The following is a 26,381-nucleotide window of genomic DNA, read 5'->3' as shown; positions in this document are numbered from 1 at the left end:
AATCTGTTCCTGATATCTCAGACGCTAATATATGACCATTCTTTTCTTCTGATAATGACAAGTAAAGCATTATTTTTCCCCCTCTTGTTACAGATACTAAAATTTGAGAAAGACAAAGCGATGAATGCTGACCACTTGCCTCCTTGGTGCAACATTTGCTGTCCCAGTGGGCAATGGAGTCACATCATGACTACAACAGTAATTCAGTGTTGTTAAACTTCCACAGTGAATAGTCTTCCTACTTTCTGATGCAACATCAACCACACCTATACAGAACTATGAAGTGAAAATTCCAAATGGAAGAATAAAGCTGATCTGTACACAAAGCATTGTGACCAGATTTTAGCAGACCTCTTGGAAATTAAAGCCTTGTCTGATCAATGAGTGCCACTGGCTGGGGAAGGCAGAACCCTGGTGCTGAGAGCTGCTGTGGTGCAGGGAAGGACACCTTCCTTCAGATCAAGGGTCCCCCTAAACCCCCAGGGCTCCTCCAGACAGCCAGTGGTCAGAGAGATGGAGGAGAGCCACAGCCCAGCGCACACACACACACCATGGAGGTGCAGGGCATTATCAACTTATGTCAAAGTCCCATACCTTCTCAGTGATTTCTCATGGACACCTCCTCACAGCACTGACTCCTTCTTCACAGTACAGACAACAAACTCCATTTCTCTTCACAACACAACTAACTAACTCCAGCTCTCTCCTCACCCAGCTAACCCACTCTTGTAGCGCTCGTCCTCTTACTGGACACAGCTGTGGCCTATTAAGGGCAGGCCTGTTCCTAATCTTTGGTGATTAGTGCAGCTGCAACTCCTCTGGTGTGAGATTCCCTTCTGCACTACCTTTATTTTCTTACACTCTATCCCCCCGCAGTAGGGGAGTGGTAACAGGGACAGAGACCCCCACCTTGGCCTCAGAGAGAGAACATGGCATTTACCAGCCCTGTGCCATCACTGCTTTCAGAATGCTCCCAAACTCCCCATGACCAGCACACAGTAAAGTTTAGTCTTGCAAAACCAAACTTGCTCTCCTGATACCTGGAACGGCATGATGTGACAGAATTGGCAGCCATTCCAGGCCAAAGGGCAAGATTTCTTTTCCAAACTCCTACAAACTTTTTAATCTTTCCATATCAATGAAGCAGAGAGCAACACTGTTTTGACTGCAAATGCTTAATGTAAAAATAAGCTCCTAATGACTTCAGACTGAAGGCAAATTTGCCAGTCAGCAAAACACTTGAGTACATGCTTAGTTTGAAAAGTTTTGCTATCTATTGTATGCAATTAATCTCTTGGATCACAGATGCAGGCTGGGTTTTGTAAGGCTGAGCTATTTTGCACATCATCTCACTCATCCTGCCATCCTTTGACCTAAAGAGGTGCTCCCTGTGTTGAATAGAGTGAGGTACAAGACAATTGCCTTATATGTTTAACTGGCAGATGAGAGAGCTCATGCTTGAAAAATCCTACCCTTAGTGGCAGAGCAGTAACTCAAGAGACAAATCCATCACAGCCACACTCGTTACAGGAACTCAAACACTGCCAGCCAAACCCAGGCTAAAAGCTATGCTACTTCAGGGTAATTTTACCTCGTAACACTAAGGTAAACAAAATGCATCTTACAGTTTATTTGACCATCCAATACAACCTGTTTTTATCAACTTCAGCTACAATGTAAAGTATTTCAATCCTTCTGACACACTTGTTCACTTTAGAATAGCTGGCAGCAGGCAGACAGTGATTCACTGAGTTACATCAGTGTCAAACAGCTTCCAGTGATATAAAACCAGAGCGCAGCAAAGTGAACCTGACTCACTGGATCTTCAGACAGAGACAATCAGTTTTAAAACGAGTTTGGAAGATGAAAACACACCATCATAGGGAATATCCTGGTTATTTTCCTGGTTTATCAGTCCAGAAATTGTTTTGAACATGGAAGTTTGCACAGTAAATTAAATTCTGGGGTTTTTTTCTATTTTATGACAAAGAAATTTGCCTTAAAATGGGAGATGTTCATACATTTGTATTCAGGCAACTTCATATTCATGAAAGTCCATTATATCCTTTAAATGAAAGGGGGAAAAACCCCCCAAAATCTTGTCCAGTTTCAAGGAGCTTTTTTTTTTTTTTTTTGCCTGAACCAGAAAGTTCAGAAGTGTTGAGTATTTGGAAAAGGTTATCTGCATAAAAGAAAACTTGATCATTACATCAGGAAAAGAAAACTGCAGATTTTGGAAACTATGATATTTGGGATTTGGGTTTTTTTCCTGCTTTAGTGTTTTAGCTAGTACAAAAATATTTCCCATTCCTCTAAGAGCAGATGGCTTTAAGTTTTAGCCTTGTGGACTGTAGCAGAGAAGTTGAAACAGAACTAGAAACACAGAGTTTTCATTTTCATGAAATTGTAACAGTTTAAAAATTTAGTTTCAGGAGGCTCTGCTCTCTTGGGGAAAAAGACAAAAAAAGGTTTACTACAATGTCTTGTCTGCCTTTTCACCAGGCAAAATCAGAATTTCTCAAATGTTATGACATTGGCCCAGTAGGCAACTCTAAACCAGAATTTTCTGGCTTCCAGACTCACCTGAAAAGGCATTCTGGTAGAATTGTCAATTTAACATCTGCATCTTTGAATTATCAGAAATTAATCAAACTTTGTAAGTTCTGATACAACAAGTCCAATACTTTTTTTCATGGAATTATTTTACTTAAATTGTTGTGTCTTCTTATAGGGCTGTTTAGCACCCAAAGGATACTGAAAACTTTCTCTAGGAAATGATGCCATCCTAGGTGTTACAACTGATTCAAAGCATAGCAGAACAACCAACACAATGCTTGGCTCTGCCATCTGTTCTCAGGCAAGGGAAAATACCAAGCTAACATACCTATGGATTATCATTGAATCCTTTTCTTCACTGGATGAAGGAAGAACTTCTTTGGAAGGTGGCAACACCTCTGAAATGCTAGCAGAGCCTGGTAAGACCTCAGGTGACATTTCAATTTCTTCTGATTTTGACTATATACACAAAATCTCTATCACAAACAGTGTGGCATTCACTGACTGCGTGTGAATGTGTGTACAGAGGCAGATTGCTACTGCACAAAAACCCCAACAGCTGAACATTTAAAAGTGCTGTGTATCAAGACACCTGAAAAATTAAATGCTTCAGTACCCTCATGGTCCACCTAAGTTAGGAGAAAGCAAAAGAAACTTCTTCCCAGCATGCTCCATAGTTTGAATTCAAATAGAAGGGAAGACAATGTATGAAGCCATATGCTACATGGACAGATATGACACTGTACTGTGTAGTCCAGACATTTTCCTCTGAAATACCTCACAAGGGTAAGCATCTGGCACGCTTCTTCTGTTATCACAGAATCATAAACTGGTTTGGGTTGAAAGGAACCTCAAAGATCATCTATTTCCAACCCATGGGCAGGAATTCCTTCCACAAGGCCAGACTGCCACACCCAACCTGGCTGTGAACACTTTCAGGGATGGGACATCCACAGCTTCTTCAAGCCAGCTTCTCTGAGCAAGTGTTTCAGAGCCTCACCAACCTTAAAGCAAAGGATTTCTTCCCAATATCTAATTTAAACCTACTCTCTTTCAGTTTAAAGCCATTGCTCCTTGTCCTGCCACTATTATGCTTCTATTGTATCACCCTGCCAATTGAGGAAGAGGGCATATTTTAAAAAATAGTAAGACCCCCATTTTGGAAAATATAACAGTGTTGTTATGTGGTTCAAAAAGATGCAGATCACCAAATGACAGGGAAGACAAGATGTGGTCTTTGAATAAAATAAGTATAGTCCAGACAGCATAACAGGCAACATCCTCAAGAGTCAACACCTGCCACCAGAGCATACATGCTACATTTACATCAAGAACACAACCCAATCTGTGTCTTTCTCCAGCTCTGCATTCATCCGTGGCTACAATTCCATAGCTGCTGCCCACCCTGCCAAGCACCAGGCACAGATGCAGAGCCCCCCATCAGCTCCCCAGCACAGCCTCACATGGCCCCCAGGCTGGGGGTGTCCCCAGCAGCCCTGCCTGCTCCATCTGCACAGGGGGAGCAACTCAACTGCCCGAGCAGCCTCAGCATCCCAGACATGCCAGCCAACCCATGTGGCCCCAGCTTGCAGGGGAATCCCACCCGCCCAGGTGCCCCATGAACCCACCATCCTGCCTGCTCCTGGACACCTGGAGCCACAGAGCTTCACCAAAAAGAAAAAGCAGGAAGCAGCAATAAAAAAGCTTCTCCTTCATACCCACCTTCCCCTGAGCCAGAAACTGTGTTAGTTAAATCACTGTATCCATCCATCTCTGTGCAGTCACACTCTTGTCAGGTTGGGATTGGTTTGTATCAGTTTAGCTTCTCCAGATTGGAGAAAAAGATAAAATTTTAAACCGATTTGTAATTAAGCAATTATTTGATTGTAATTATCTGATCTGACAGTCATCTCTCTCTGTGGAGCTGTGATATCAATACAGCCTTGAGTCTGTTCTGTCAAAGTTCATCAAGTTACATGGAATTTCAGAACAGGAAATCTGTATTAACAAACCCTGCAATGCTGCCCAAAGGGAATACCACACTCTGCAGGACCTTCCATCCTAGAGGAAAACATAAACACAAGCACCATGGCCTTTGCAACAGAAAGAGCCAATAACATATCCTGCTGTTTAAAAGGAACCAAGCCTGCAGTGTAGTACATGCTCACTAAGTGATCCAGAAGGCATCAAGATTATAGGAGGTTCTTCTAACAGTGCAACAAGCTTTCACAATACTTAGCTCACCACTTTTCTCCTCATTTCATACTTTGAAGTCACTAATGCTTTTACTCATCAAAAGGCCAAAGAATTTCATTCTTTCAGAATCTTTGAACTCATTTCTAATCACCACTAGAAGAGACAAAACACAAACCCCATCACCTCATTGCATGAGAGCTCTCTGTAAGGCTGGTTTTAATTTCATTTTTTCCTTTTCCTTCAGGATTAAAGATCAGGAAACCAGAAAAAAAAAAAAAAAGCTGAAGCATTTAAGGCATTTTCACTTGCTTTCAGAAATCAATCCATCTCCTGCAGTCAGCAGTGCATACCTCCATTAACCCTCCTCCTCAAGGAGCACTCTAACTTAAAAAAAACTAAAGTGTGTAAAAAAGAAAAGAATAAAAATACTTCCAGACAAAAACAAAACAAACAAAAAAAAATCCAAACCAAAAAACAAACCAAGCAGCAATTCTTTCAATGATCTTTGGATTTAAAAGGTGAGCTTTGGTATACGTTGTACTAAAACCAGCAGTGATTAAACTGAATAAACACATTATCCTGAAAAATGGTCACACTGGGGTTTGAAAAGCTACAATATAACACATTATAAAGACTACCTGATAACTTTAATCTGAAAAAATTACTTGAAATACAGATATGTTATTTAAAATACTTAAATAATCCACACCATGTATGTATTTCATGATTGAACTTAACACTGTTACAAAGTACCCTGCAGTTCTTATAAAAAAAGAGAATTAGATCTCCACAGACTGTTTCCAGTTTTGTTTTTGCAAATTATACAAGAACACAAGGCCATACTCATCCCCTTAACAAGGAGGAAAGAGAAAAAAACCTTTTTGAGAGAACTGATCTTAATTAAAAAAAAAAATTATAATTATTATATTAGCTTCACTAGCTCCATGTCACAAGAGAGACTTAACCATTTATACTTCTGTAAATTGGCACATTCAAACAGGGAGTTATTAACTATAATATCCTTAAATTAAATTGGACAGGCTTATACCATAAAAGTCAATGCAGTTCAAGTCACAGTGCCAGTTCACAGGCTGTACCAGCATCCTCAACAGACATATCTAAGGGGAAGGCAGGTGAGAGGTATTTCCTACCAATGCAGTGAGGGCTATCACTGGGCTGGCGTGCTGGCAGTGGATTTATGCCACACTTGTCAGAATTCTCTCTCCCAAAGAGCCATGAAAACAATGAAAGAGGCTTCAACCCTTCCAGTAAAAAAGATCTCCTGGAAGCCAGAGCCACACTGCCTGTCAGCCTGCTGGGACACAGAAGTGCTGCCAGGGCTCTCCTGGAGAGAGGCAGCAGAGCCGGTGATGGGAAAGCAGAGACCCAGAAATCCAGCCACCAGTGGTGAGCACAGGGTGCTGAGCAATCCCAGTGTGTCCCAGAGGGGAGCACAGGGTGCTGAGCCATCCCAGTGTGTCCCAGCAATGAGCACAGGGTGCTGAGCCATCCCAGTGTGTCCCAGCAATGAGCACAGGGTGCTGAGCAATCCCAGTGTGTCCCAGAGGGGAGCACAGGGTGCTGAGCCATCCCAGTGTGTCCCAGCAATGAGCACAGGGTGCTGAGCCATCCCAGTGTGTCCCAGCAATGAGCACAGGGTGCTGAGCAATCCCAGTGTGTCCCAGCAATGAGCACAGGGTGCTGAGCAATCCCAGCGTGTCCCAGCAATGAGCACAGGGTGCTGAGCCATCCCCAGTGTGTCCCTGAGGTGAGCACAGGGTGCTGAGCAATCCCCAGTGTGTCCCAGTGGTGAGCACAGGGTGCTGAGCAATCCCAGTGTGTTCCAGAGGGGAGCACAGGGTGCTGAGCCATCCCCAGTGTGTCCCAGTGGTGAGCACAGGGTGCTGAGCAATCCCAGTGTGTCCCAGCAATGAGCACAGGGTGCTGAGCAATCCCAGTGTCTCCCAGCAATGAGCACAGGGTGCTGAGCCATCCCAGTGTGTCCCAGCAATGAGCACAGGGTGCTGAGCAATCCCAGTGTCTCCCAGCAATGAGCACAGGGTGCTGAGCCATCCCAGTGTGTCCCAGAGGGGAGCACAGGGTGCTGAGCAGTCCCCAGTGTGTCCCAGAGGGGAGCACAGGGTGCTGAGCCATCCCCAGTGTGTCCCAGCAATGAGCACAGGGTGCTGAGCCATCCCAGTGTGTCCCAGCAATGAGCACAGGGTGCTGAGCAATCCCAGTGTGTCCCAGTGGTGAGCACAGGGTGCTGAGCCATCCCCAGTGTGTCCCAGCAATGAGCACAGGGTGCTGAGCCATCCCAGTGTGTCCCAGCAATGAGCACAGGGTGCTGAGCCATCCCCAGTGTGTCCCAGAGGTGAGCAGTGGCATTTCAAAACTGCTCTTCAAGGCACGATCTTTTCTGCTCTCATCTCCTTGGTGCATGATAGAACTGCTAAAGCTTAGTTCTCGTTAGCTTAATTGTCGGGGGAGCATCCCCTGAAGCCAAAAGAAAGTCAGAATTCTACTACCAAATCCACTTTTCATCCAAAATACTCTGTATTTTTAGAATGCATAGCTAATTAGAAAAAAATAATTACTTTTTTCTCTGTTATAAAAACCAAAGAAATGTAAGACTGACAGCAACCACCTAGAGAGAGAAGGAGGGGCAAAAAGCTTCACTCGACTCCAAACCAACCATTTGCTTTTCTAATCAACATGAAACATAACCTTCACATTGTGCTGCCCATCCACAGAGTCTTTTATTCTACATACTGGCAACATCCCCCTGCATGGATGTTTGCTCTAAGTATCAAATGGTATCAAACATTAATGGTTAATGTTAATGGTATCAAACATTTCAAAATAACTGTATGGTAATTGTTCTTATTTAAAAAGCAAGTATTTTCCATACTACACTGGACATCTTGCAGAATACCATTATTTTAGATAATTCCTCAGTGTCCATGCCAGCCTTAGGAAGCTGCACACAGCTCATCTCAAAGACCTACAGAGGAAGAAATAGGGACAACTGGAAAGGAGCTATTGCAGCACTGGGGATCAAGCACTTCAATTCCTCTCTAACTCCACCACATGGGATTGCCCCACCACGTAACACAAGAAACAGAAGAGTTTAACCTCTACTTGCTTCCCTTGGACTGGTCCTGTATCTGCCTCTGGATCTCAAAGAGCAGCTTACAGCAATAAATGTTTACACACAAAACACAGGAGGTGCAGTTCACAAGAAGAGAAAAGCAGCAGCAATGGGGCAAGAAAAATCTCCTTTCCAAAAGAGATTACTCAAGATAAAAAAATCAAAGAAGGCAAAAATAGAAGAAGACAATTTAAAAAAGAAGAGATCAGTGCTCTGATCAGTGGGGGGAATGGTAACAATAAGCAGTATTGGAATGACAAAACTAATATTGATTAAAAATTTACTAACCTTATAGCACAAGTAGAAGCAAGAATACTGAATTCAAGTGGAAGATGTCCAGCTTAGTTTGTTGTTAAAACTGATTTGCAAGTTAAGACTGGAATGATCGCCTTCATTTTTTTCTGAGAACCAAAGTGAGACTTTTAGAGAAATGAGAATCAGGAACTGGTACCAGAAAAAGGAAGACCCAAATTGAGTTCATTTGAATAAGACTGGAAAAAATAGAGCCAACAACTTCTGCATGTAGGCCAGTGGATCTGAATGGCAACCAAAATCTTGCATATTGACATTTTGAGGGATCTCTGCATCTTCTTACCTACTGGCTTACTATGAGCCTGCTTCCAAGGTCACAAATGACAGCTCAGATCCACAATCTACTGGGAAGAACACTGGCACATTAACCATTTGCAAACACAATAAATGAGTATTTCTGAGTGCATGCTTTTGAAAACCATTCTCCTAGGATGGAAATTTTGCAAGATGAAGTCAGCTCTCAGTTAGATGTCTATGTACTACCACCTTGCAATGACTTATAACTGTCATCTATGATTTCAGAAAGGTCCATTTTCATGACTACCCTGACAATAGACATGAAGTGACAAGAGAATAAGTCCAAACAATCTTTCTTTCATACATAGTTCACTTCTACAAAAATGCTCACTACTTCAATGTCACTTGTTCCAGAATCCCTTCCCCATGGATTTACCGCTTCTAAATTTTGAAAGCAGCCTGACCCAGTTTGCTAACTCATGCCTGACAGAGAATCATTCTCTTATTTCCTCACATATTAAGCAAGGAAGAACAAAAAGTAAGCTCAACTCACCATGAAGCAACATACCCACTACCTTCACATTCTCCTCTCAGAAAGAAGTTACACACCTGGATTTAAGTCTTATTCCCTCACCTTTACCTTTGATATACAGCCTTTCATATCAAAAGAAAGCATAAAGGCATAACATATTTACATGGAGCAGACAACTTGAGGAAAATCACCTGCATCTTGCTGAGCTCCTTTTTCTTCCCACAGCTACTGACTTACTGCAGGAAAAAGGTAACCTCTATAAATGCACATCATATTTGGCACAGGGCACTGCTGGAACTCAAGGTAGAGATAAAAAATGCCAGAAAAAAACCTCCTTTTCTTCAGTCTCAGCCAACTGCAAGATAATTAATGAGACAAAAATCCTGTAAGTCACTGAAAGGGACAGGAAAAAAACCAAGAAGGGGAAAATGACAAGAAAAAGAGTGGAAACCTCCAGCAGATTGCAAGAGACATTACATTACCAACCTGAGAGAAGATAAAGGAGTTTCCTAAGGTACAGAACCAAGTTGGGCTGAGAGTGTGACATAAACTGAACATCCCATTAGAGACAGTGGAAAAAGTAGATGGAACTTCAGGGAAAGCAAAGGCACACTGGTGTAAAGCAAAGAATAAAGAAGAGACAGAGAACTTACAGAAAGAAGATGAAAATCCATGTGAGACCACAAGAAATTAATTTAAATTCATCTAGAAAGCAAAACATCTATTATTTCCCCAAGAGATTAATATCTCTGTCTCTTGATGCAAGTTCACATGCAAAGACTATTTATTATTGTTCCTGAAAAAAAATCAGCAAAGTACAAGAATTCTCAAGTCTAAAGCATCCATGGGAAATTTATCTTCATGACAGCTAAAATCAACCAAATTGCAAAGTTTCAAATATCGTAACATGACAAAAAAGAACAGCATGAAGTGACTCGGGTATTTCTTTCCATCACTTACATTCTACCATTAAAGCCCTGTAAAATGACTGAAAAACATTATTTTAAAAACAAGAGAGTTAAGAATTTTTTGGGGCTCCACGAGGATTCCCAGCAACTCAGCTGTTTGTGGAATGAAGCTGCCCTGGGAGGCTTCATCTCTTCACCAAGCAGGAGCAAAGGGATCCCATCAGATATTAATTGTCCACAGAAAATGTTTCCAGCAATAAGATCAATTAGAGAATTATCTCCTGAGAGAAGTATATTATGCCATTAACTTAAATTAGTCTGCATGTTATCATATGTTAAAGAATGGAGAATTTCTACGGAACTTAAAAACTTAGTGCTTGAAGTCCATTTAGATCCCTGTAATCTGATTAGGTTCTTGATAAATGAAGAGAAAGGGATGATTCTGAAGGCCTCTATAAGGTAGAAATCACTCCCCTGGAGCTGAGAAAGAGAGCAGCCCACAGGTGGAGCAAACACTAAAGAGCCCAACTGGAACAGACTGCTTTGAAAGAGGCAATTAACAGAGACCTTGACTGCAAGGTCAGCCACTCTCCTGGTTCCTCCCGGCCCTTCCAACCACATGGGCAGCCCAGAAGAAGCAATTGTCCATCCAAGTGCAATATCTCTATGAAGACAACCACTGGTAAGATCAGGAACATGGACATTTCTAGACACAGGCTCTTCTTTCACGTGACTCAGTGTTTAAATTTTGTGTCTGTGCAAGGACTGTTACTTTACACCCAAGTGAGCTCCTCCTTAGGTTAATGGTTACACTGGTAACTCCAAAAGCATGCCTGCTATTATTGTCAGATCATATTTTCTCTCCCATCTAGTTATGCAAAGCATGAACTCAGATCAAGCTAAGCATGGCACCAGGGAAAACAGCTTAAACAGTAAAGACTAAATGGAGGGGGCAGAAGAGATCAGAAATAGGAAAAGCAAGGTTGAGGAAGGAACAGGAAATGCACACCTCAAGGTGGAATTCCTTCAGCCCTGGTGAATGGCAAGACGATCAAACTCCCCTTGATCATACATTGTAGAGAAAGGTTAGGTACTTATTTCTTTCCTGAGCAGCCCAGGATGCATCCAGATACTTAAACAGTGTCCTCCTTCATCCTCTTCCACAGAGGCTTGGGCAAGATAAAACGGGTGGCGATCAAACATTCATTAAATGAGAGAGGAGCCTTCCAGAGAAGAACCAGGGCAGGAAGAAAAGTCAGTTCACATTACAACCCCCAAACAGAGGAAGGCAGGTAAATTAATAACTTCATCCCTCCTCAGCACAGGGCAAGATGTGGCTAACAAGATTCCTGCTCAGTTATCAAATTTTTCCTCTTCAAAACTGTAAGAAATATGTTCTGTGCCTCCCTGAGCTCTCCTAACAAACACACACCTCTTTCATCAGACTATGGATAAATTATCTCAGTAAAGCTTCTGCCTTGGTAATGCTAATCTGTAATGATTAGAGAAATGTACATATTGCTGTCATCTTCCAAGCACTGCCCAAACAGTAACTAGCTGATCAATGAACACTGCACTGGGACTGTTAGCACAGGATTCATGTGTTTGTAAGGATGTATGTGGCTAATGTTTACGGTCAGCATTTAATTTATGTGCTCGATTTCACCTTCCAAGAAAGGTCACTCCCTTAAGGCAGGTCATCTGTCTGCCTGCAAGGGAAGGGTGAGAACCAGGAAGCAGGGGCTGACTCAGTGCCAGACCCTGCCTGACAGTGGAAAAAGCAGCTTCAGAAAAGCCCTGGAATGGTCCCAAAACCTCCCCGCCTCCCGAGCCAAGAGAAGAGAGGGAGAGAAAACTTTACAACTCAGGCAGGGTAAGGCCGGAGGTGGCTGACATTTCAAACAATAGCAGACTAAACTGGAAAAGTAAACCTTGGGACACAAAGCAGGCCTGAAGCAACTCTGTGATGGAGCACCCTGCAAACACCCAGAGGAAGAGTGGGTATGTGCAGGAGAGCACCCAAGCGCTTCTTTCTCAAGCCATTCGTCACCCCACGTGTTCAGGCTGTTGGAGCCAAAGAAACCTGGCACCACCTAAGCCAATATGCCAGATTTGTTATCATTTGGAGAACCTGCTTACTTGTCTGATAAGATCCCAAAAGGTAAAAGATGAAGGCAATGCAGCACTATCTCTCTCTATGGGTAAACAGCTCCTGTCATCACATTCCTGTGAGCACATCTACAGCCCGAGGGGGACAATCCATGAGTGACCAGTCTTAAACCACAATAAGACCATGTTAATAAATCTCTAGATTGACTACGTGCACAGTAAATCAAGATATTTTTATTGTAATCCCATTAACTGACAGCTTTCCAGTTAAGCTTTTCCCAACCTGCCACTGTCATCTCCTCTTTCCAGCCACAGTTTCCCTACCCATTTCTGAGCTCCAGTCTCCAGGGCACTCCACTGCCAAGCGGCTGTTTTGTAACAGCAAGGTAACTGCACAGGATTATTATCTAGATGTAAAATCTTAATTGGTGAAAGCTCCTGCACATTTAGCTACCAGAAAAAAAAACCTCCAGCTTCTGTTCTCAATTGTTATCTCCTATGTTACGTACCTGTTAGCAGAGTTTAGCAATCAACAAGTGGTACAGAGTAATTTGACTGAGAGATAAGCCTAACAAGTTACCTGGGATGACTATCACCATGAAGGCCGTGTTACTCTTCAGAAAGAAAACCCAATGTCAACTAGAGAGGCCCAGGGAAATGGTGCAACCATTTCCCCATTCTGCTTACATTTCCAGGCTGAGATGCTCTGTGTGGCACATGCTGGGGAAGAGAGGGCCAGTCTTGGACCTTGGGAAGTCCCAGCTTGGTTTCCTCCAGCCCAGGAGCACAGCTGCCTGCCAAGGGAACCTGCACTTCCAACAGCACAACTTTCCTGCATGAGAAAAGAGGCAGCCTTGATCCACACTCCTGAAAAGAGGAATCTCACCACAAGTAGCAGAGGCTCTTCCATGGCTGCCTTTGCTTCTGCAGAAAAAGCAACACCCTGGCAGTATGGAAGCTCTCAAAAGCTGACAGCTGCTACACTCTCACAGCCTGGCTTGATTTACACCCCTGAAGAAGTTACCACCCAAATCAATAATGACTTCACCACAGTGTGATAAGGTAATTGTTATTTTTGAGAAAAATTAGTATTCTGACAATGTGCCAGAATTTGGCATTGCTAACACAGATGCTCCATGGTAAACACATCTAGGAAGGGGTGAACAAACGGCTGCTATTCTTCCATAACTTGTGTTAGGAGTTTGCACTGTTAAATTTAGGTGGCAGAAGCTGCATTTGTTCATCAGTGAGCGTTCTAAGTACAGTTGTTGATGCTCCTGTCCTTATTTTGCCCTATCAGTTTTGCTAATAGAATTCCCCATGAATGAGTGTCAATAACAGCTTCTACTAACAGAGATTATTTCCATACCCATAAATACATGGAGAACTATGTAACCACCCAGGCTGCACCAACGCAGCGAGAGCTATGGAAATTCTTTCAGTCAGAGATCTGATGTGTGCACAGTTCACACACCTCACCAGCACCACCACACAGGCAAGGGGACAGTGACAAACCCACTGCTTGGCCAGGATGCATGGGAAACAGCAGAAATACAAACCAGGATGAAAGACTTGTCAGATGTGTGAATGTAAATAAGTGTGTGACAAAGAAGTGACAGCCCTACACAAGTACTGCTGTTACATTAGATGTTAAACACACCTCCTTGTAAAAGTGCATGTAACTATCAATATTCCAGGCAATGTGGATTATATAAACACTTAGAAACAAAGGCTGGGCCTCACTGAAAACTCTCCAAATATCTTTGGGTTAAAAATACTGCAGCCCTTTTTGCTGCAAGGTTGGGCTCACATTTAACACTCCAGGATATCATATATCAGAGAGCTTCCTCTTGCAAAGAGCTGAGTGCCTTTCTTAGAAAGCTACCAGAACTTCTTTCCTTTTTATTTTGGCAGTCTCATGTAACCAAACTTATCATATGCAGACATCAGGAAACAGAGATAACACTCCATAACTCTCCATATAGTGGACCAAGTACTGGATAAAGACCTACTGCAACTGGTCCAAACAGGGCTGGAACTGTCAAAAGTTTCACTCTCAGGCTATGAGCACAGCTGATCCAACAAACTCAAATCCAATTCCTTTTAGCAGAGCATCAATTGTTCAATTACAAAAGTCAGTATCTCTCAGTCACCTGTTATCTGCAGCTAACTCTGTAACTGCACCCTTATGTAAGGCTGTAGCTTGCACGTTGACTTGCCAGGTTTCACAGGCTATGGAAGAGCTTTTCCCAGAGGCTCCAGCAATGCAGCACCATGAATTCCCATGCTCCAGGCAGCACCTGGACATCTCTGCCAGGAACCCCCACAGAGCAGGATGGTTACAGTGCAACACCAATGGTGCCAAGGGGGTGTTTCTTCACAGGATGTGATCAAGGGATGCTCAAGGAATCCTCAGAGGCACATCCTCCTCACCACAGCCTCACAGGGTGAGCTCTCTGAGAGCCACAAGAGCCCACTGCACAAAGCCCCCCTCCTTAGCTAAGGGAACCAGTAGGGAAGGGGATGCACTCACCAGGGGCTGCCCCTCACAGAGAGGAGAAGCTCCTCCTGAGGTGTGCAGAACATTCCCTGTGCGTGTCCCTGAGCCTCCCAGCCTGGCAGCATTTGCACTGACACCCTGAGCACCACCTCCCCAGCCCCTGCCTCAGCTCCCTCCCTCTCCTGCTGCAGGGGATTTAGCAAGTCTCTGATGCTGGGCTGGCTTGGGCAGGGTAGGCTGCACAGAGACAGCCAGGAGACATCTCCTCCAGATCATGTTCTTATGTTCACTGCTGTGAAGCTGTGCAGTCTGTAAGATGCAATCTCCTTGCTGCAGCTTTGGGGTTTTTTTGGTTTGTGTTGAATATAACAACCTTCTACCATTCAATTTAGATCAGTGCCTTTAGTGGTGCATTAGTACTAAACTACAGAATGGAAACCCAGTCATTCCTACAGTTTTATATATGACCCTGTTAACAGAGTAAAATCAATAGAAACTAAATCAGATTTTTTTTCCTACCCAATAAAATGCAGTGGTGCCTCAGGTGAGCTTGTGCATCTGCCTTAGAGAAAGACAAGGGCATTGGAAAAACATATTCTATTTGTAACAAGGTGAACCCAAGCCAAGTCAGCTTTCCTTTCAAAGACACAGAATTTTGCTTGCTAAATTTAATGTTTGTGGACAATTCTGCATGCTGTCTCTTAATATTAACAGCTGACCACCTGTTTTCATAAAAACCATTTGCTGGAAAACATAGAATTATTCTGTTCAGTTTTCCAAATTACACTTTTCTGTCTTTAAAAAATGCTGGAGATAAAGACAGGAGTGCTGCTTTCTGACCATAAAATACTATCATCAGTTGCATAAACTGGGCTTCAGTTCAACTCCTTTGGTCTGTAATGTCATCAGTATGAAGGCAGAAAAATCTTTGGCTTAATGCTACTTTGAAAATACTTAAGAGTAGCTATTTCTAACCATTTAGCAAGAATTCACTTTCAAGACAACTGCAAATAACTTCCTGCCATTTTTAATCTGGGGAAAAAATAAGTAAAAAGCGATGACTACTTTTCTTTCAAGTTTTTTAGGGGAAAAAATGCATGTGTAATATCCATGCCCAAAAGGATTTGAAATAACACTAGTTTATTGTTATTTCAAAGTTTAGGTTACTAAATTAAACTGGATAAGCTTCTTCTGATTATCTTCATATATTTCTGCCTCAACCTTCCTAAGCTTTTTACTGATGCCAGTGATGACTGATTAATCTTACAAACTGCAAGTAACCTGCCTTTGCTTTCAGATTATACCATTTCTTCAGGTGAGAAACTCCAGTTTATCTAAAGAAAAGTCTGAAGTGGTTGGCTAAATGAGACACTAAAATATTCATATCACCCAGCAAAAGTTTAGTTGTTCAGACAATTTACGTAAGTGCTGCATGCCTACAGCTGTCAGCAGCATTGGCACACTCCAGATGAGTACCCATGAATCAGAGATCCAATAATTGTATGAAAAGGAAACCACATACCCAGTTTTGGGGAAAAAAATGTAATAAATACCTGCATGTACTCTCATGTCAGAGCATAATCCACAGTATTAAGTAGAAGACTTACCTGAAACACAGTTAAATACAGCTGAGAGGAGAAACATTTAACTTCCAAAGTATGGGAGGTTTGCATACTGTGTAATTGCACCCTGACCATCACACTTTCTCAACAATTTTTTACGTTGTGTAACACCATAGAAGAACTGAAATGTTAACATTTTCAGTTACATATAGTTTTCATATCACAGGTATCCTTATGTGATTCCTCCACATTCACTAACAATTCAGTGGAGCTGAAAGACTTCCACTTTGTGTGACCTGAAGGGCAGCAAGAATGCACTGATCTCAAGTGCAAGGTCTGCTGGTGTCCCTCTGAAAACATGGAGTGCTGTTTGGCAGTCATGGAATGCTGGACAAGGGCAGTCAGGGGCCATGGAGGGGATGAGAGCCAGCCTAGAAGCCCAGATGGTAATGAAAAAATAACTGAGGAGGAGCTGAATCAATCTATTTGATAGAAAGGCAAGAAAGGAGATGGGCAGCAGTTGAAATAGCACAGGCTCCTTAAGATTAAAGAGATGAAAGCAGGTTTGTCCTGCTGAGGGAGAGATGGTGAGACATAAAGGAGAATCTTGTGGTAGGGTGACCCTAAGGGACCCTGAAGGAGTGAGAGTAAAAGAGATTTGGAGATGGGGTTGTGTCACCAGGGCAAGTGAATGAGTCAGAGAAGCAAAAAGGATAAACCATGTCAAGGTCTGGGTAAGGATGGAGGAGGAGAGGGTTGTAGGAGGAAGAAAATGGCAGACAGGATGCTATGGGAGGAACACATTCATATTGCAGAATTCAAACTCTGCAATTTCTTTTCTAATAACTACTGGTCACTAACACATGAATATCTAAAAGGAGATCTTTTTGTCAGTCTTCCCTTTAGCTCAGATATTTCAGTTATTTCTCTCATCTCACGTGAATGCACAAAATGCCAAAATGAATGCAAGAAGGCAGTAATTATCCTCTACTGAGTTTTAAAATGCATAAAATTGGTAGCAAAGGTTTATTACTTTTTCATCCGTGAAAAAAAATGTGCATGCTTCATGCACTGCTTCCCAGCAACTTGAGAGCAGTGAACTTATTCCAGTTAAATACCTCAGTGTCATTCACTTGAAAACTGGGTCTTAGTTCAGTCATAGTTTTCTGAAAATGCACTGTGTAATACTGTCATGAATTCTACTGAAGATAACTTTTTTCTTTTAAACTGCAAAATGAAAGACGAGAAACAAACCTACAGATCTGGGAGCTCTGGTTATGAGTTGTTAATGCTCAAAACATTAGCAAGGGCATCTGTAAAATAAATCTTACTTCTGAAGAGCTAGGTAAACATGTTTGGTTCATGAAAACAAGGCTTAAAAACTGAGTAAGAACTGCAAAAACATCTATTTAAGGTTCTGTAACTGTGCATATTTGTGTTTCATTTACAAATATATTAATGGCTTAATACCTGTTCTTCAATTAAAATCAGCAACCTTAACTAAGAATTACCTCTGATTTGGCATAAAGAACCCAAGGGGGAGGCAAAGAGCCCTTTTGCAGCCTAAGTCTTCCAGTGACATTTCAAAGAACAGGAGCATTATCCAAACTCTCTTCCCCTGAAATGCAGCTGTTAAATGCCCTTAAATTTCAGTAGTAAAAATCACCACTAAATTAAAATATGTAAATTTAAACTAGTGAATGGACAACAGGCACTTTTTTGAAACCTAAAGTGAGTGTTTCTATACTCTGAGATGTGATGTGTGGTTTCCACTCTTGTATCATTCCTCCTGGATAATAGCAAGCAGCTGAGTCCCAAAAAATTGCAAGGGTTAAAGTCTCTCCATGGACAGCAATTACTGGAGCACATCTGTGCCAGGGCTGCTTCTGTAACACTGCTGCAGAGACAGCCAGCAGAATTCCCCTCTGCCACAGGTTTGCATCATCTTTCATTTACTCTATAATACATAATCATTCCTACACTACAAAGAACTCCATAGTAACCAAAAAGAGTTTTAACAACTTTGCAAAAAAAATCACGGTCGGGAGGAAGGGAGAGGACGAGAAGAAAGGAAGCTATGAGATAAAAAACCTTGTCCCACTGATATCCACATCAAACAAAATTTCATCAGGCAGAACAAGGGATGCATTTGTCCCTTGAAAAGCATTCTTTTCAGAGATGCTTGAATCCCTGCTTTCTGTTATGTAAATAATTTCTTTTCTGTTGTCTCTGTTAAGATCACGCAGTCTTGCAAACGACTCTGAGCTGGGCAAACACAGAGCCATTTCTCAGCTCAAGTCATAAATTACTGATTGTTTTAATATACTGGAAAATTGGCAGGAAGCGGGGGAAGGTACGTCAGTTACACAAGGCTTTACACCATCACTTATCCCTGCCTTCCATTAAAAAAGCCTTAGTTGCTGTGGCAACTGTCAAACCACACTCTGGTTCCTCTTCCTCCAAGATACAGAACTTCTCCAAAACACTCACACACAACACAGCTCTGCTCCAGCCACAGGACAGGTTCCTGGCACTTTTGCACTGTTTAAAAAGAGGCTCTCCAAGGAGCTGACAAATCCTTTGTAGGCCTTTTATTCCAAGGACTGCTCCTGTAGAATAGAACTCCTTAAGAAACCCTTAAAATTCTTGTATTTCTCCCATACATCTACCCTCTTTTTCTTCTCTTCCTTTTTCCCCTTCTTTCTCTGCATTATACAGAATGTTACTCCACTCAGCTTAATTCACCACTCCATCCTCCAGCATTAAACAAAATGCCCACACATCTGTCAGATGTCCCTTCCCCTCTCATTCCTCCCGTCCTGGGAGAGGCACATGCAATGGGACAATGTCACAAAACACATTGCAACATCTCTAGGTCAGGAAATCCAACAGCAGAGAGAGGCTTCCTACCCAGCACCTGAAGAGAAAATCCCTCTTCTCAATCACTCCTGGGAAACCCCTGCTCTGTCACCAGGGAGGACAAGTCTTTTCTCGCTGGTTGAAATTTTACTCCATAGGACAGAGATTTGACCACACTAAAAAAAAAAAAAAAAAAAAAAACCAAAACCAAAAAGCAACAAAACACCAAAAAAACCAACCAACCAAAAAAACCCCACTCAAAAAAATTACAGAGAGCAGAGAAGAAACCATTAGCATGAACAGAAAGTTCTGTCAGAAGCAGGACAAAATCATACACTACTGAAGAAAATCTCATAAGGAAGTGAAAACATATTCCTCCCCTTTGTGCAGCATGCCAATATTAATGATAAGCAAAGTTCTGGAAGTTCTTACGTGTTCAAGGCCACTACCCAGGGCAGGATGCTTGCACAATAAAGGGAGGGCTTACCCACCTTCTATCCTCCTTCAATCCTTAGTAGCTCCATCCTATTTCTAGCTGGAATGTGATGCTTAAGAAAATGTTCATGCCTAAATGTTTTTTTGTTTTAGAAACACTTAACACAAGCAAATTTGTTACACAAAATGGGATGATTATTTTTAATTGCTATTCTGAAAAGAAAGCATCATAGTATTGCACACATTATCTTCAAAACACATACAAATTCTGCTCTTCCAAAAGAATTTCCACCTTGGATATACTTGTCTTTTCCAGTTTTATAATGATTCTTCTGAACTGTGTTGTAGAAGGAGGAGGATTAATGGTTCCACGTAGAATTATTTTTGGTTCCTCTAGCAAGACCTAAATTACCCAACCACTTCACCCTGTAGTTCATTTCTTCAGCACCATAAGCATCACTTTCATTCCTTTCTACCCACACACTTGTTTCTCTGACAGGGCAAAAATGAACCAAAAATGAACAATGCACTTGTGCTGCCTGCAGCAGCAAGAAGCACTGAGGCAGCTGTGGGAGAAGGGCATGAGTGTCCATACAAAGTTAATTGCAAAGCAATATGCACAAGCACACCCTGAACCCAGCTTTCTGGGAGTTTACAGTGGAAACAGCTGCATACTGGCCCAGCTACACATTATAAGTAAGGTCATTTCCCTCCTGGGAGCAGTGACACACCAGCACTGCTCCGAACCACAGACCAGTCTGCTCCCCAAGAGAACAAAAATCACTCCTGCAGCTAAGGGAGGAGCACTGAGGGATGTTTGCACTCACTCCCAGCTCTGCCCACCAAGAGCGGTCACTGAATAGGCATTGGTGGCTGCTCTTCAAAAATTCTCAGACCACACAATGTATTTCTGCTGCACTTAAGTGATTGATGGACTGTTCTCATACCTTTGTTCTTCTGGTCTCTCTCTTTTGTGTCTTGTGTTTGAGCAGGTGCTCTAAGGGGGTTTGTTTTTCTGTGCTCAGCCACTCTTTCCTGCTTCTGGTGCTGCCCCTCTTTTACCATATCCCTAATTTTGTGGTACCCCATGATTTATCCAGGCTCATGCACTCACAGGACAAGGGCTCAGGCTGCTATGCTAATGAAACAACCCGTAAGGAAGTGCAGGATACCATTTGCTTTTTATTACCACTGAGCATCTGTACACCTTGCACAGAATGAAGAAGCAGGGCAGCCAGCAGCTCAAGGCCACCTTGGGACATTTTGACTGTCAGGTTTCAGGCTACAACAGAGAACATCACAGCAATAAACAAGGGCTGCTGTCATTTGCACTAAAGTTCCCAAACCACAACTTTGAGATTTACATCCAAAAAAGGTGTGATGGAGTAGAGCCTAATTCATTACAGTGTGCTTAAATACAAAGCAAAGCAAGCACTCAATTAATTCACCAGCTAAGATCAGTCTGAAATCAGCCAGGGATCTTCATCCTAAACATAAAAACATACATGTAGTTCCAAAGCCATACACCAGAACGCTTTCCCAGATGTGAACAGATTGGATTGAAAAGTTACTGACCATAGAAATTCATCACCACTTCTCAGCTGGCATATCATATTTCGGCTTTTTTTTCCTATTATCCCTATACAAAATTGTCCAGATTACACAAATCTCTTCAAATACAGCATTTTAAATGTGACAGCCAGTTGACAGAGCCAGCCATTGAGCACAAGGCAAGTATTTATAATACTTTCTTAAATACTTCCTCTATTATTTACAGCTTTATTTTAAATGTTACATTATGAGCTGTATCACCCATTTTTGCTGCTCCAGTAGTTGCAAAGTTGATTTCACTTTCAGTACTCCACCTCTTTAATCTGAATTCTTTTGGGTTTGAATGATCATGTATAACAAGTAGCTCTACTTCCTCAAATATTATTTTACTAAAAGCTATTGTAAAGGGACTACATCTTCAAGCCAAGTTTTACTCATATATAAACAAGGTGACACTTTAAAAGCTGAAATTATAAAATGTGGAACAGTATCTGTCTAACTTCACTACAGAGAGAGATTTTAAAATACTTTTTTTTATAACTTCAGATTTTATACTTTAGAACGTTGTCTCTGTCTGCCCGTAAATAATGAAGTGAATCTGTCCTTTAGAACAAGCAAATTTTGGTAATGTTTTGAGTTCTGCTTTACCTACAAACCAAAATGGACCTCTTGCCACACATATCCCACTCCTGGAGCTGATCAGACAGCTCTCTTTGGATAAAAAAACCCAATCAAACAAACAAACAAAATATACAACCAAACAAACAAAACCCCAACGAAAACCCCCAGGGCATAAGGAGAAAAAGAAACTTACACTCATTTCCCAAGACAGGAAGTTTGAGTACATATGGCCTGATAGAAGGAGGGGGAAAAACCCCTCCAATGTCTGAGCCTAGCAGCTTGGCTACTTCTGAATCCGTACCAGGATACAGCAAGTTCCTCCTTCCAAAAAAAGCACGATAAGTCACACACTACAGCACAAGCCCTTAGGGGTTTTGTTTGGTTTTTCCGGTTTCTTTGGGGGGAGGGGGGCTGTTTTCGTGTTTTTAAGTTTCTAAACAAAAAGTTTTACAGCACTACAGAGGAGTAAACAGCTCCAGCTCAGGGCAAGAAAACATAAGAAAGTTTAGATTAGGAAAGATTTCCCCACATGACCACCTGCAACAGTACCAAAAAGCAAAGAAAATCAATCTCCTGAGAAAGTAGGATTCTTTTTTTCCTTTCATTCTTTGTACTTTCATTCTCTTCATTCATATGAGGAGCTACTGTTACTTAAAGGTGATGCACTGCAATTGCTCAAACAGCTTCTACTTCATCTCCTCCAAAGGCAGTTTGTAAACCCTGCCCCCCTAAAAAACAAACCACAAAGCCCCCACTTCCCTTAGCAACATTTTCAGAGCAAAGAAAAAAAATTTGCAGATATCAAGTACCAGTAGCATATTGAGTTATCACGAATTTTAAAAAGTAAAATAAAAACCTGTATTTCAACAAAGTGCAATATAATCACATTCCAATAATAAAGTCAACATTATGATGTAGAAAACTAACAGGAGACTGCAAGATCTTGAATATCTACTGCTGAACCACAGAATAGCATTGGTGAAATAAGTCAATACTTTGTTTTTAGAGGAAGGAATCCAGCTCCAACCTCTTGCTAGGACATATCTACAATATTAGTTCCTAAAATATCAGTCTTAATCCACAGAGAATTTTCCCAATCAAATTTCTCTTGCTGCTGTGAGAAGACAGAAGGCTGACTATAGCTTATGGATGTACCATGACATCTGTGTATGGACTTGGCCACGTTTCTAACTGCATGTAAGAGCACAGAAACTCAGGCTACACAACAAGTCAGGTCTAGCCTGCCCAAAAATTTTGTTTGCATTACTTGCCCTTTTGTTTTTTTCTGCTCCATATTCTGGAAGCTCCATAGTCCTCTCCCAAGCACACACCTGGCATAAATGCTCTTACATGACAGTGCCAGCTCCCTCCCCATCAAGTGCACGGTGCAAATCTGTTAAGTGCACCACTGGCTCACATAGCAAGGGCTGTTGTGCTTTACTAAAATGAAAACACAGCTTAAAAAAGTTAAATCCCTCACTCCTTTCTACAGAACTAAGCTATCAAAATGTTGCTCAGAAACTAGCACTGGTTATCTGAGTGCAGAACTTGATCAATGCAGAAAACAACCAGGCAAGCCATGTAGGTACTCAGAAATTAATGACTACAAGTAATCCTGAGATATTCAATTATTATTAGCATTTGTTAAATGTGAATAGGAGAAAAGAAGATGAAACAATACCATGATTATATTGACATACAATTTACATCAAGCTATGATGTCACTTGCAATGACAAGACGAGGAATTCACACATGCACTAAAAGAATGCAAGACATTCTGAATTCTGTCCTGCAAATCTTGTAGAGTTCAGAGAGCAAATTACTTTACAAATGCCCTTGTTTATCATGATTCCAGCAGTATTAAATTCACTGTGAAACTACGATATGATATATAAGGTTTGTGGGTTTTTTACAAGGAATCGCAGGAGGAATACATTGCAAACAAAATGCAACAGAAACTTACCAGTCAGATGCATCTATATTGATCTTGCCCCTACATCCACACGGATAAGTAGCAGAGCATCAGAAAAATAGCTGTTTGTGAGAAACGAGCAGGAGCTTATCTCCAGAAATAATACTATTTTTAAAACTTTAGCACATCTGCTATTTCAGTTGTCTGTAATTGTCACCCCAAAGACTGACTCACATGTCACATGATTTTTACAAAAAGCATAGTTTTGTTAAACTATGCATACATTTACTTTTATTAACCTGCTACATATATACAAAATACATCTGTGGATGTTTAAAGGGGCAGTACTTTTCTGGACTTTTCTCCTTGGACTCCTGGCATGTCCTGCTCTTTCATGTTTCAATTGTTGTTAAAGCTGTAGTTACCATTAGAATTACTGTCATAGATCAGGTTAATACAAGTGGCTTGTCCAAATGCTTAACAATAATAACAGAAGCAATATAAACAGGCTCTACTGCAAGGAATAAAATTTTAGAGCATTTTTTTGCATCTGGATGAAGACATACCAAGAGTTTCTATGTAAAACACAGCAATCTTGGAAGCCATGAAGCAGGCTTGTTCAGTCACACTGGCCCAGCATCTCATGTGAGCTGCATTTCCTGCCTAAGCACCACAAGTTCTGTCAGACAGAGATACCAGCAGAGGCAGGGGAGCAGAGCCTGGTGTCTCTGTAAACACCCCAGCAGAGCAGGAACCAGAAAAGCACCAGCAGCTGGACACAGCTGAGCTGAAGGACGAGCAGAGGAAGTGTGAGGCTGTAGTGGCCAAGCTAAGAGTGAGGCAAAGATGGCAGGGCAGGCAGAAGAAAAGTATTTTACTTATCATGTCCCCAGCCAACATTATCAACCAGTTCTTGCCTGCTCTGTTCAAAACTGGATGATTACTGTCATTTTAGTTTCATTTTTCCATGCTAGCACAAAATCAACTCCAAATGGTTTCTAAGTACCCAGGAAGCAGCAACCCACACCAACTTCCAACACCAGTCAGCTTTGATGAAGCAATCCCATTTAATGAAAAGCCATTATGGTCTCAGATTACAACAGGGTGACATTTGTGAAAAGCTGTTGCATTTCAGAACCAATCTTTCATAGCAATCAAAGTATGAACATGTACACTCACAGAAGAAATGTAGAATCCTTCTAAATTCTTTTCTGTGGAGAGAATGGGGGATTAACAAAAAATAACAGTGGGGAACAGCATCATCAAAAGAAAGAGAAGCAGTTACATGTACTGGAAGGCTGCAATAAGGTCTCCTCAGAATCTTCTCATCTCCAAGCTGAACAACCCCAGCTTTTCCAGCCTGTCTTCCTAGAAGAGGTGCTCCAGCCCTCTGATCATCTTTATGACTTCCTCTGGACCTGCTCTAGCTCATCCATGTCTTTCTGATGCTGAGGAGCCCAGACCTGCAGGCAGCACTCCAGGTGGGGAGTCACAAGGGCAGAGTAGAGGGGGTGAATAATCTCCCTTGACCTGCTGGCTACCCTTGTTTTGATGCAGAGTACCACTGACCTTCTGGGCTGCAAGCACACACTGCTGGCTCACGTGCAGCTCTTCATCCACAGGAGCCCCCAAGCCCTTCTCTGCAGGGCTGCTCTCAGTGACTTCCTCTCCCAGTCTGTGCTCATGTCTGGGATTGCCCTGACTCAGGTGCAGCACCTTGCACTCAGGCTTGTTGAACCTCAGGAGGTGCTCACAGGCCCAACTCCTCAAGTTTGTCCAGGTTCCCCTGGATGGCATCTTGTCCTGCTGTGGTATCATCTGCAAACTTGCTGAGGGTGCACCAATGCCACTGCCCATGTCACTGATGAAAATATTAAAAGGTGCCTGTCCCATGAGTGTCCTGAGGGACACCATTTGTCACCAGCCTTCACTTGGTCCTAGAGCCACTGACCTCAACTCTCTGTCCATCCACCCAATTTCTTACTGAGTATTGATCCACCCTTCAAATCCACGTCTCCAAACTGGAGATGAGGATGTTGTGTGGGACCATGTCAAAGCCCAAACAGAAATCTAAGAAGATTACATTGGTCAGTTTTCCCTTGTTGACCACTGCAGTCACTTGATCACAGAAGGCCATCAGGCTGGTCAGGCATGATTTGTCCTTAAGGAAGCTGTGCTGGATGTCTCGGATCATCTCCTTGTCTTCTATGTCCCTTAACAAGGCTTCCATGAGGATCTGCTCCATCATTTTCAGTATGGGAAGAAGGTTCACCAGTCTGCAGTTCCCTAGGTCTTCTTTTCTCCCCTTTCTAAAAATAGGACTGATGTTTCCTTTTTTCCAGTCACCGGGGACTTCATCTGACTCTCAAGACTTTTCAAATGTAGAGAAATATATTCCATCTTTGGAGTAATCAATAATTCAAATAATCTATTACCAGAAGTGTAAACTTTAAATGACTGGGCTGCACATTCACATTTTGTCTCTGTGTCCATGTATAAACTTTTTTAAGCTAAACTGGAAGAGTAGGGGGAGGGATCGGATTAGAAAATGCCATGCAAATTAGAAAATGCCATGCAAAAATTTATGTTAGTAGTAATGCTTCTGCACTGATTAAACTACATGCAAGCCAGTTTTATAAATGCACAGCTCTTGAGGACACAAGCTCTTACAACAGTTCTATAAATATGCTTTGTAAAATGTTTATGTGGGCTCAGTGTGTGGGCAAATTCACAAATAGACATGCTAACTCCCTTCTTCCTGATGACCAATAACCAGAAGAGGAAAAAGAAGAGATCCCTTTTAGAAGAATAGTCTAGACAGTTCAAAAATAGCCTCTGTTCCCTTGCCAGGTACATAGAAAACTGAAAAAGTAGGAACCATGGTGCTTACTTAAACCAGAATGTTGTTCTGACTGTTTTCCATCCACCCTCAACCTTCT

At 42.0% G+C, this 26,381-nt stretch overlaps 1 protein-coding gene across 4 annotated transcripts in view; it reads right to left on the bottom strand.

Moving 5' to 3' along the window:
- Nucleotides 1–26,381, bottom strand: part of ARHGAP6 (Rho GTPase activating protein 6) — a 310,769-nt gene that overhangs the window by 83,644 nt on the left and 200,744 nt on the right. The window contains exon 1 of one of the 4 annotated variants that reach the window (XM_063147755.1): nucleotides 21,723–21,740. The exons of 2 other annotated variants lie outside the window; for them this stretch is intronic. In XM_063147755.1, the coding sequence (XP_063003825.1) occupies nucleotides 21,723–21,728 (6 nt within the window). In that variant the 5' untranslated portion in view covers nucleotides 21,729–21,740. Of the gene's footprint in view, nucleotides 1–8,191; nucleotides 8,211–21,722; nucleotides 21,741–26,381 lie in introns of those variants that run through there. One more of the 4 variants, XM_063147769.1, reaches the window with a different exon arrangement.

The sequence above is a fragment of the Melospiza melodia genome, chromosome 2 (assembly GCF_035770615.1).
Source record: "Melospiza melodia melodia isolate bMelMel2 chromosome 2, bMelMel2.pri, whole genome shotgun sequence".
Taxonomy (NCBI): Eukaryota; Metazoa; Chordata; class Aves; order Passeriformes; family Passerellidae; genus Melospiza; species Melospiza melodia.
The sequence above is the reverse complement of the archived record's forward strand: the minus strand, read 5'-3'. Positions and strand labels throughout refer to the sequence as shown.